General features: G+C 43.0%; 1 protein-coding gene across 1 annotated transcript in view; it reads right to left on the bottom strand.

The window, feature by feature from the left end:
• Nucleotides 1-12,554, bottom strand: part of LOC122807180 (actin-related protein 2) — a 421,099-nt gene that overhangs the window by 334,044 nt on the left and 74,501 nt on the right. The window contains exon 2 of the mRNA XM_044078220.1: nt 1,672-1,782. Within this exon, the coding sequence (XP_043934155.1) occupies nt 1,672-1,782 (111 nt within the window). The remainder of the gene's footprint in view (nt 1-1,671; nt 1,783-12,554) is intronic.

The raw sequence follows: 12,554 nt of genomic DNA, 5'->3' as shown, positions 1-12,554 counted from the left end.
TTCAGTTGGGGTGGGAGGCTGGCATAATGGTTAGGGTGTTTACCTTACAATCACAAGGTGCAGGATTTGATTCTCACTTGGGGTAGTTGGCTAGGCTTAAAATGGCACACAAGGGAAGTTAGCCTAGTATGAACCTATGAACCAATGACCCTATGACAAACAGGAATGCAAGGGCTTGGATACAAAGGAATGGTCATGCTCTTTGCCGAAGCACGAAAGGCAAGTCTTTTGTAGGGTATCTGCCTACAGCAAAAATAGACATGGAGCACAAACATCACAATAAATAGCCTCCCTTCATTTATCAGAATTCAGGTGGTTAACTTCATTATAAAAATTCAAAGAGTTAACTTCTCTAACAGACTTCTAAATATTCTCCCTTTTGCTGTAAAAAGATGGACCCAGGCTAAATCCACCAACTATTTAAATTTCCTGGTGCCTTGTAGCACTTTTCAATCATTTTTCTTGGAATTTCTAGCAGAACTGGCAGCTAATCAATATGCATTGCCCTTGTCAACATTAATATGAGTCACTATAAGTATGGTGAAAACTACAATCAATCACACAGGATGATTTTGTAAGTGGCTACACACTAAGTGCCACTGTAAGAATCATTGTCAAAATCCACTCTTCAGAAGGATTCTTCAACTCGTTTAATGTATCCAAAAATTCTACACCTGAAAAGGTTAACCTTTAAGATTTTGAAGTACTATATTTGATGTGTTTGGGCGCACACACTACTCAAGCGGGGAAAAAAAATTTTATATATATATATATATATATATATATATATATATATATATATATATATATAATCTGCATATTCTTTTCTTCAGCCTTCTTTCATTATTTTTTACAAAGCTAAACATTTGAACAATAACTGTGAAGAAACGTGCTCACTGTAAACCTCAAAAATTCAGTTAATGCACTTACATAAACCACACATTATTAAATGTTTGCTGTTTCACTGACCCATATTAAAACCATATCATCAATAACCTGAACAGGTACACATCTAAAATTGTACAGCAAATTGTAATTACTATTCCAAAACACAAGGGCTGACTGAACAAACCAGAGTGCTAACTAATTACAGCTATCCTCACAGGAATACGTTTGGTCAGTTTACTTTATATGTGCCGCTAAGCAAAGAATTTAGAAAGAAAAAAAATATATATACTCATCACCACTAAACTGCTCCAAGGAGCAGCAAAACATATTTAAAAAACTCTCAAATTTTGATGCAATGAGTGTCCACTGCAAACAGCTCCACAGCATACAGTGCAAACCTTTACTGCTGCTACATATCTGTCGAGGTCTACTCAAACAATGCAGGAAAAAAAAAAAAATGGGAGAAATAGCAATGTACTGGGCAACCACTGAGCATGTGCAGTACATACTTTTGATGTCCCAGACAAAAGTCCTTTTATACAACATTGCTTATAAAAAGGTAAAAAACTTTTTTGTATTAAATGTCATTGTACAATGCCAATAACCCACTGCTCAATCTCAAGGTGAATTTTTGGCGTTCAAATTTCAAACACATAATAATGAGGTTAAAATCTGAGACTTGATCACATTTCTCTATATTTTACCCTTCGCCTCTGTCTTTCCCATCATCTCTGGTCACCCTGACACAACAGGCTATAAATAAGAAAGAGATTAAGTACAAACCTTAATTTCAATGTTTCCAACTTTGGCAGTAGAGCGAATGATTGGTCGTCCCACCAGTGCTGGGAATATGTGTTCTGGGAAATTGGAGCCTGCATAGCCACATTTCACAAACTATAAACAGAAAGACAAAAAAAAAAAGCAAATAGTTGCTAACTAGAGATGGACAAAAAATGCACTTCCTTTAATGTTAGTGAAAGCTTGCTTTTCCAAAATATCTGCAATTCTTCCAGTTTATAATTGTTTACATTTTCTTCAGCTCGATAACTCATTCACAGATACAAGAATGACACTGATAGGTTTAACTTGGCAACCAGCAGCAAAAAACTCAACACTGGAGATCAAACCTAGGGTACCTCAGTGATGAGGTATACCTGTAATAATTTTTTTTTTTTACCTTCATCTGGCCAGCTTCATTTGGAAAAAATCTGTAGTGTTTCGCATTTTAAACATTTCCAAACAATACACACACACTGCAACCTCTGCTGAAGAAAGCCCAAAATGAGTTGCCTAAAACCAGTCCATTAATGCAGTGACAAACTGTCTATCTGCACTGGTGATAACCAAGAATCAATTAATGATACAAGAGTCGGCCAGGCAGATGTTGTGGAGGATAACCCCTGCTCACCTCCTCCTAGGGAGAGGGGATCAGTCACAGACAGAGGCTCTAGTGTCATAGTGATGTTCCACAAGCCTGTACCTCCACAGTGCAGACCAGGAACACAAACAATGGTGTGAAGACAAACTAAAATGAGATGGGCTGAATAGGGGAAAGTTACTTAAAAAAAACAAGGGACTCCCTCACTTCAGAGCACAATGAATCATCCTGGGATGTTCCAGCAAGGGGTTCTTCTTGGGCAACACTGACAAAATAAGAAATATTCCTTACCATTTAATGGCAAGCATGATTTAACACCCTCGACCTTCATCCCTAGGGAGGAACTACAGTGAGTTCTGGAGACTGAGCAAATGCTCCCAATATAGCAGAGTATATAAATTTTTTCCTGCCATACTTACTATAGTCCTAGTTTTACATGATTTGGACAAACACACATATTACAACACTTCTCTGAAATAATTTTAATATATATATATATATATATATATATATATATATATATATATATATATATATATATATATATATATTCACACACACGTTACAAGAACATAGAAATAATAATCTAAAACAGTAAATGTAGACCAACAGCCAACTAGCTTTCATGCTACTCTGTTGTCCACTTTTTCTGCTTTGAGACTTGAATCTTGGAGGACTGAACTAGCCAGCTCTGTACTCATTAACAGCCATACTGCATTGCCACTATTTTCGCACAGATGCTAGACAGTCTTCCATTAAATAACACTGAAATTAATGCAAACTCTTACCATACAGCTCATTAGTCCCGTCCATGTGGATCTACATAAAGTATGACATTCCTGCATATAAAGTTGGCACCCATAAAGGGGGGCTGCACCCACCACACCCCCTGTGAATTATTTAAACTCCAAGACTGCACAATCCCCAAGGAATGGCCATATTCCCAACACAGGGGATTGTGTGACCATGCGCAACTGTCGACCATCTGTATGTTATGTCAAAGTGCATCAACAAAAAGTACAGTTGTGTACCTACCATAAATGTAGATGTTTGAGTGTATTCACTGTTGCAGTCATTACACTTGGGTTATCCTGCTGGCAAGCTACCCGCAGTTGGCCCGAGTTCCAAAGTCTTGGTCCGGCATCGATTGATGTCGCCTCTTCCCCGACGTCAGTGTGCCAGGGGTATAAAAAGATGCAACAGACGCCATTTTCTTCAGTTTTTCTTGCCCCAGATGTCAGGTGCCCCCAAATAGGAAGGCTGTAAAAAAGTATGCCAAAAAGCATGCATGTACTAAAATAAAATTTTCTTTATCTACAAGCAAATACACCACAAAGGTTGTATAGAGTTGAGAAGTACAGAAAAGTTCCAGCAATGAAAAGGGGGATGGTGGGTGGGTAACCTGGACTGCAACAGTGAATACACTCGAACATCTACATTTATGGTAGGTACACAAATGTACTATGTTAATCGTGTTTCACTGTTGCAGTCATTACACTTGGGTTGAACCCCAAAGCTGAGGTTGGGTGGCTGGGCCTAAATAGGATTAGGAGAGGCTACCAGGCCCTGCAGGACTGCAGTGGCAAAGCCTGCTCTGGATTTAGAATAGAGAGGTAAGTGGTAGTGCTTTGTGAAGGTGTGCACTGAACTCCAGGTTGCAGCTTCTAAAATGTCTTTGGTTGGTGGTACTCTGAGAAAAACTGCTGAAGTGGCTGCTGCTCTTGTGGAATGTGGCCTAATACCCTGAGGCACTGATTTGCCATGTTGTGCATAGCAGAAGCGAATGCAGTGTCCAATCCATTTTGAAATTGTAGGCTTTCCTTGTGATCCTGCAGCATAAGCTACAAACAGCTGCTCAGTTTTTCTGAAAGCTTTTGTTTTGTCCAAGTAGAATCGTAGCTGCCTGTGTATGTCCAGTGTGTGCAGAACTCTCTCCCCTTTATTCTGGGGAGTTGGATAGAAAGTTGGCAAATGAACAGTTTGGTTAAGAGCCACACTGGAAACCACCTTTGGCATAAACGTTGGGTTTGTCCTTAAGAAAGACCCTGTCCTGATGAAAAACGATGAAAGGTTCCACTGCCATTAATGCCTGTAACTCTGAGACTCTTCATGCTGAAGTTATTACTAGGAGCAGAGCAGTTTTCCATGATAAAAATTTTATATCGGCTGTGTTGGCTGGCTCAAAAGGAGGCAGCATGAGTTTTTCTAAGATAAAATTGAGGTCCCAAGTAGGTATTGGTGCTCTCCTTGGGGGTCTTATGTTTCTTGTCCCTCTGAGGTACTGAATTAGTAGTGGATGTGAAAAAATAGGAGGTTCCGTATTGTAATGAGCTGAAATGGCAGAGGCATGGATCTTAATAGATGAAAAGGAAAGGCCTTTGTCCAGCATCTCAGTTGGGTATTGTAAAATATGAGGTATATTTGGAACAAGTGGTTCGAGTCCTTGGGCCTGGTTCCAAGCACAGAATCTCTTCCTTTTTTCTGCATAGGATTTCCTAGTGCTGGGCTTCCTGGCTTCTAAAAAGACATCCATAACAGCTTTAGAGAGAGGTGTAGTTTGAGTGACTATATTATCTGCCATGCAGCCAGATTTAAGGTTCTGAGTTGACTGTGCAATATCTGGTTGTTTTGTTGAGTCTGGAGATGAGGAATTTGAGGTTAAGGCCAGGCTGGGCCTTGAGACAAGGTCTTTAGGACTGGGTACCAGTGCTTACATGGCCAGTCTGGGGCAATCAGGATCATTTTTGGCTTCTCTTGTCTGACTTTTAGGAGTACCTTGGGAAGAAGAGGCAGTGGAGGGAAGGCATAAATGGCCAGGGTTTCCCAGCTGAACGAAAGAGCATCCACTTTCAATGCTTGTGAGTAATAAGTCCTTGTGCAGAATTTTTGTAGTTGGCAGTTGTGTGGGGAGGCGAAAAGATCTATGTCTGGGCGTCCCCATTTCCTTGTTATCATGCTGAAGACCTGTGGATTTAGTTTTCATTCGTGTGGCTCCATGAGATTTCTGCTTAGTTCGTCTGCCAGTGTATTTTTCTTTCCTGGCAGGAATTGTGCCTGCAGATGTACTTGATAGGTCAGTGCCGTGTTCCACAAAGTCATGGCTTGCCTGCAGAGGGGGTAGGAATGCGTGCCCCCTTGTTTATGTACCACATAACTGTGGTGTTGTCCGTCTTTAGCAATAGTTGTCCTGGATGTAGTACATTCTTGAAGGCTGTCAAGGCATTCTGTACAGCTAGCATCTCTTTTTGATTGATGTGAAGATGCATTTGTTCTTTGGGCCACGTGCCCTGAACACATTTTCCGTCCATGTGCGCCCCCCAGGCATAATCCAATGCATCCGTTGTTACTGTCTGCCTGGCTGTGGGCAAGGTGAATGGCTGTCCCTTGTTGAGGTGACAGGCCCGGGACTACCATAGAAACTCCTGTTGTAGACAGGGAATTACAGTTATTACTGTTTCCAGGCTGTGGCAATGTTGAGTCCAAACACTTTTTAGATACCATTGTAGTTTCCTCATATGCAGTCTTGCATATGAAATTAGTAGAATGCAGGATGCCATGAAACCCAGGGCCTGCAGAATTTTTCTTGCAGGGAGCTGGGTCTTTGTTGCCATCATTTGAAAGTAATGAGTCAGTTGCCTTTGTTTGTCTGGCGGGAGATAAGCCATCTGGGCAGTTGTATTTAAACTTGCACCCAGGAATATTATCTCTTGACAGGGCACTAGTTTTTATTTCTTTTCGTTTACAGTGTACCCTAGGCAAATTAGTAATGTTTTTACAAACACCAGATGTCCTAGTAGAATGTCTTTGCTCTCTGCTTGAAAAAGGCAGTCGCCCAAGTAGGGATATATTTGAATTCCTCTGTCTGCAAAATGCAATTACTGGTGCCAGGCACATTGGCTTATCTACTGCACCCAGGGTCTTCACAAAGGGCAGTGCAGAGAATAGGTAATGCATTGAGCCAGCTATGAATCTGAGGTATCTTCTACAAGATTGTCTGATTGGGACATGCAGGTATGCTTCCTTGAGGTCCAAAGTTACTAGCCAAGCCTTCTTGCCCAGCATGGGTAGAAGTTGCTGTAGTGTTAACATTTTGAATTTTGGAACATCCAGGAAAGTATTTAGGATTGACAAGTCCAGTATTGGTCTCCAGGCTTTGTCCTTTCTGGGTAAAAATCCTTGTCCCTGTTCTTGCTGTGGTACTCTTTGAATAGCTCCCATGTCCATGAGAGCAGCAATTTCCTTTTGTGCCTCTGCCCATTGGTTTTGAGGCAGGTTCGGCATACCATTTGATTTTGGAAGGGTGTGAAAGTGGAACCTGTAACCTTGAGTAACTATATTCAGTACCCATTTGTCCTGGGTAATTATATGCTAATTTTGTGAAAAAAGTGCTAGCTTCCCCCTAGGGGTGCTGCCAAAAGGTAAGTGCTTGGCCTTTATAGAGGGAAGTCATTGGGACTGTTTCCTGTAAGGTTGTGATTTGTCTTCTCCTCCTTTGGGGGTAGAAGCACCCCAGTGTTTAGGTCTGTAGGATCCTTGGGGCTGAGATCTGCCTCTTGGGCGTCTGTATCTGCCACTTTGTGGCCTGTCTGAGACCTGAAAGGACCAATTTTTTGAAGGCCAGTTTCTACTAAACCTAGGTGGTTGAACCTGTAAGAAATCCTTTACTGTCTGCATAGATTTTGCTTTATCCTCCATTTTCTTTAACACCTCGTCTGCCTTAACACCAAACAAAGTATCATGCTGTAGTGGAGCATCCAATAATTTTACTTTAACATGTTCAGGTAAACTTTGTTCTTTCAACCAGGCATGCCTTCGAATGACAGAGCCTGTAACTGCGGCTCTGCAAGAAAAGTATAGTTTTGTACCTACCATAAATGTAGATGTTCGAGGATCCACATTGCTGCAGTCATAACCTGTGGGTAGTCCGCTGTCCTCGGTCGGCCCAAATACCAAAGAGTTAGGCTGGCGTCGGTCATGGGCGCCCGGAGCTGACGTCAGTACGCAGTAGTACTTAAGCGCATGACCGACGCCATATCCTCAGTCTTTCTTGCCCCAGATGTCAGAAGGCCTTAAAAGGAAAAGGCCAGAGCCACAAAGGGAGAAAATAATAATTATCCCCAAATAACAATAACAACAAACAATAACCACACCCCCAAACCCAAGAGGGGAAGGAGGGAGGGAAAATAGGACTGCAGCAATGTGGATCCTCGAACATCTACATTTATGGTAGGTACAAAACTGTATTATGTTCTTCGTCTCACATTGCTGCAGTCATAACCTGTGGGTAGAATCCCAAAGCAAAGGAAAAGGGAGGCTGGCAAACTAAAAAGCATTAGGGGCTGCTAACATGCCCTGTAAGACTGCAGTGGCAAACCCAGCCCTGGACTTGGAGAAAAGAGGGAGATGGTAATGTTTAGTAAAAGTATGAACTGAACTCCAAGTAGCTGCTTCCAAAATATCCTTAGTAGCTACACCCCTCAAAAAAGCAGTAGAAGTGGCAGTAGCCCTAGTGGAATGAGGTCTAATCCCAGCAGGAACATCCTTCCCATGATGTGAATAACAAAAAGCAGTACAATTACCAATCCACTTTGAAATAGTCTGCTTAGAAACAGCTTTCCCTTGTGTACCCAAAGCAAAAGAAACAAATAACTGTTGAGTCTGTCTGAACTCCTTAGTTCTGCTCAAATAATAACGTAACTGCCTGTGTATATCCAAAGAATGCAAGATTTTTTCCCCTTTATTTTGGAGATCAGCATAAAAGGTAGGCAAATGGATAGACTGGTTCAAGGCCACATTAGAAATCACTTTTGGCATGAAAGTAGGGTTAGTACGCAAAGAAACTCTATCCTTATGGAATATTAGAAAAGGTTCAACTGCCATGAGAGCCTGCAATTCAGATACCCTTCTAGCAGAAGTAATGGCCAACAAAAAAGGCAGTCTTCCAGGATAAGTCAGATGTAGCTGCAGGTTCAAAAGGAGGCAAAGTAAGCTTCTCCAACACAAAATTGAGATCCCAGGAAGGAGTAGGAGCTCTACGTGGGGGTCTTATATTTTTTGCCCCTCTAAGAAATTGCTTAAACAAAGGGTGAGAAAATAAAGGAGGGTCACAATCATAGTGAGCAGAAATGGCTGCAGCATGAACTTTCACAGAAGAAAATGACAAACCCTTGTCTAGTAACTCAGTAAGGTACTGTAGTGTAAAACTCAAATTAGGTACAGAGACATCAAAGCCCTTTGTTGTGCTCCAAAGAAAAAATCTCTTCCATTTATCAGCATAAACTTTTCTAGTGCTTGGCCGCCTAGCTTCCAAGATGACATCTAAAACCTGCTGAGGAAGCTGAGAACCCACAGGCTCTAAAACAGAATACGCCAGGCCGTTAGATGCAGGGACTGCACCCTGACATTGAGCAAATGACTGCTTGACTGGGACAACAAGTGAGGAAGCTGTGGCAAAGGCCAAGGAGGCTCCTGAATCAAACTCCTCAGCAGAGGATACCAGTGCTGTCGTGGCCAATCTGGAGCTATTAAAATCATGCAAGGCCTGTCCCTCCTGACCTTCAAGAGGACCTTGGTAATGAGAGGTAGAGGAGGAAAAGCATAGACGTGAAGGTTGTTCCAACTGAAAGATAGAGCATCCACTTTCCAAGCTTTTGGGTGAAACATTTTTGTGCAAAATTTTGGTAGTTGGAAATTTAGAGGAGAAGCGAACAGATCTATGTCTGGAGTTCCCCAAGCCACTGTCAACTGATGAAATACCTGAGGATCCAATTTCCACTCGTGGGGATCAACAATTTGTCTGCTCAATACATCTGCTAGGGAGTTCTGTGCTCCTGGCGGAAACCGTGCTTGAAGAGTGATGTGCAAACCCAGAGCAGTCTCCCACAATATCATAGCTTGTCTGCAAAGAGGGTAAGAATGGGTCCCCCCCTGCTTGTTGATGTACCACATGACTGTAGTGTTGTCGGTTTGTATCAACACCTGTCCTGGTTGAAGTAGGCCCTTGAAAGCCATCAGGGCAAACTGGACTGCTAACATCTCCTTCATGTTGATATGCAAATGCTGTAGTTTGGGAGGCCACGTGTCTTGAATCCATTTCCCATTGAAGTGTGCTCCCCAAGCCAGGTCTGAGGCATCCGTCGTTAAGATCCGACTCGCCTCTGGTCGGGTCACAGAGAGTCCCTTGTTTAGGTGACATTCCTGTGCCCACCACAAGAATTCCTTCTGGATGCAAGGTATCATCGGAATGACAGTGTCCAAATCGTGGCAGTGTTGAGTCCATACACTTTTGAGATACCATTGTAGCTTCCGCATATGCAGTTTGGCATTGGGAAGTACCAGAATGCAAGATGCCATGAACCCCAAGGCTTGAAGGACTGTCCTTGCAGTCAGCCTGGACAGTACTGATAATTGCTGGAAGTATAGATGAAGAGTTCTTTGTTTGTCCGGGGTCAGAAAAGCCATCTGAGAGGCTGTATTCAGTCTCACACCCAGAAAGCACATGTCCTGAGAGGGTACTAGACTGTGGACTTTGTTTCGTTCACAGAATACCCTAGGCACCTTAAAACTGCCATTACATACTGTAGCTGTTGAAGTAACTTGTCTTTGTGCTGAGCAAGAATCAGGCAATCGTCCAGATAAGGATAAATTTGTATTCCCCTCAGTCTTAAGAAAGCTATTACAGGAGCCAGAACCTTTGTGAACACCCTGGGCGCAGTAGATAAACCAAAGGGCAATGCAGAGAACTGATAATGAGAAGTGCCAGCTCGAAAACGCAGGAATCTCCTGCAGCTGGGCCTGATAGGAATGTGAAGATAGGCCTCTTTGAGATCCAGAGTTACCATCCAGTGATCTTTGCCTAGCAGAGGCAGAAGTTGCTGTAATGTTAACATCTTGAACTTTGGAATGTCTAGGTACGTATTGAGAATGGACAAATCCAGAATTGGCCTCCAAGTGTTTCCTTTCTTTGGCACTAGGAAAAGACGAGAATAAAACCCTAGGCCTTCTTCTGACGGAGGTACCACCTGGATAGCTCCCATCTGTAAAAACAAAGAAATTTGTTCCTGAGCCTCCAGCCTTTGCTGAGGAGGTACATCTGGCATGCCTTTGAAAGGGGGAAAAGTGTGAAAATAAAACTTGTAGCCTTGAATTATTATGTCCAACACCCATTTGTCCTGGGTGACCAAATGCCAATTTTGCTTGAAAAAAGTGCCAACTTTCCTCCTAGAGGAGCTGCCAGAAAGGAAGGATCCGGCAGCTGGAGATACAGTTCATTGGGTCTGTTTACGAAAAGGCTGACCCCTGCCCTCACCAGAAGATTGTGCAGGAGAACTCCAAGTCCTAGGTCTGAAAGAACCCTGAGCGTGAGCCCTGCCCCTACCACGTCTAGACCTGCCCTTAGACTGAAAATCTGAAGAAGGGTAAGACCATCCTCTTGCAGGCTAATTCCTGCTAAACTTAGGGGGCTGCACTTGCAAAAATTCCTTAACTGTCTGCATAGACTTAGCTTTGTCTTCCATCTTTTTCAAAATTGACTCCACAGGGGAACCAAAAAGAACTTCAGATTGAAGGGGAGCATCCAAAATCCGAGCCTTAACATGCTCTGACAAATTTTGATCCTTAAGCCAGGCATGTCTACGAATAACTGAACCAGTAGCAGCTACCCTGGAAGAAGCCTGAAGGGCATCAAAGCCACACTGCAAGGCATGTTTACCAACTTGATCTGAAGCATGAACCAAGTCCTGCAATTCCTTACACTCTATACCCTCAGATAAAGCATCTACTTTAGATTTTAATTGACCTAACAGAAAGTTCTGATACTTCAGCATGTGGAATTGGCAATTTAAAGCCCTCATAGCTAACGTAGAAGAGGTGTACACTTTTTTACCCCACCTATCCAACGCTCTAGAATCTTTATCCAAAGTAACTGGATTCTTAACCACAGAAGCCCTGACACCCTTAGGCCCTTGAATAATAGTTTCTGGGTCAGCTCTAGGGCTCTTATACAAATATTTATGTGCCTCTGGAACTCTGTAATACCTGTCTGGCTTGACAGGGGCAGGGGGTAAAGAATCAGGATTAAGGGAAGCTTCAGAAAAAACATCCTGAACAACATCTAAAACAGGGGGAATAGCCAAAGGTCTATGTTGTGGCAAAAAAAATTCCTAAGCCTCTTACGAGAATCTGAAAAATCCTGACCTTCCCACTTGAAATGCTCCCTCATGGAATGCAAGGTTTCAGAAAAGGAAAAATCCTCTGGAGGTGAAGCAGAAGGACAGGAATCCTCTGCATCCGAATCAGAATAGGGAGGAAAATCCTGAATATCCTCAGCTGAGGACTCAAGAGTAATCAGAGGAATGTTCCATTCCCTCTAAATCTGTCTCCACCCTAGGCCTCTTCTCTGGAGGGGGCATAGAACCCCTGATCAAGGTAATCAAATCCTCTGCCATTTTCAACATATGCTTTTTGGGAACAGAGACCGAAGAACCAGGGCTGTGGCCTGTACCAGAAATACCAGGTCTAGTCTTAGCAGGGCCTTTAGTGACTGAAGTAGAAGGCCTAATGACCCTTTGTAAGGAAGGAACCACAGTAACTTGAGAAGCACCCTCGGCCTGACCTAACTCCTGAGAGGCCAACTTCTGCAAAAGTAAAGGTTCCCCCTGGGATTCAGCCGAGACTTCGGCTGGATCCACAGATTCAACCGTAGATTCCATAGAACCGGCATCCGCAACGGACGACTCCTCCGGTTTAGACCTTAAGGATTTATCTATACGCTTTTTTGCGGTAGCGGGCGTCGGAGGATCAGACGGCATGTTGTAGTTACACCGCTTACCGAAAACAAGCCTAGCACAGTCTAATCTGCGTTTAATGGTGCGCTTATTAAATCTAGCGCAAAAGCGACACCCGACTATGTCGTGTTCAGGCCCTAAGCAAGGAATACAGAGAGAATAATAGTCCCTATGAGGTATCTGTTTCCCACAAGAAATACAATTATTAACTTTTTCTGACATCCGGATTAACTGAGGCAAGAAAAGACAAAAATTTTCCCCAACGGGGTACTTAGCCCAACTGGTCTTCGGTCTGAAACTCGAAAACTGAAAATTTCAGAACACCGAACGGCACTTGCAAACGCTGCTTCTGCTTCGGACCACACGGCAAGAAAGACTGAGGATATGGCGTCGGTCATGCGCTTAAGTACTACTGCGTACTGGCGTCAGCTCCGGGCGCCCATGACCGACGCCAGCCTAACTCTTTGGTATTCGGGCCGACCGAGGACAGCGGACTACCCACA

The sequence above is a fragment of the Protopterus annectens genome, chromosome 7.part0, assembly GCF_019279795.1.
Source record: "Protopterus annectens isolate FY-2018-M chromosome 7.part0, PAN1.0, whole genome shotgun sequence".
Classification (NCBI taxonomy): Eukaryota; Metazoa; Chordata; order Ceratodontiformes; family Protopteridae; genus Protopterus; species Protopterus annectens.
The sequence above is the reverse complement of the archived record's forward strand: the minus strand, read 5'-3'. Positions and strand labels throughout refer to the sequence as shown.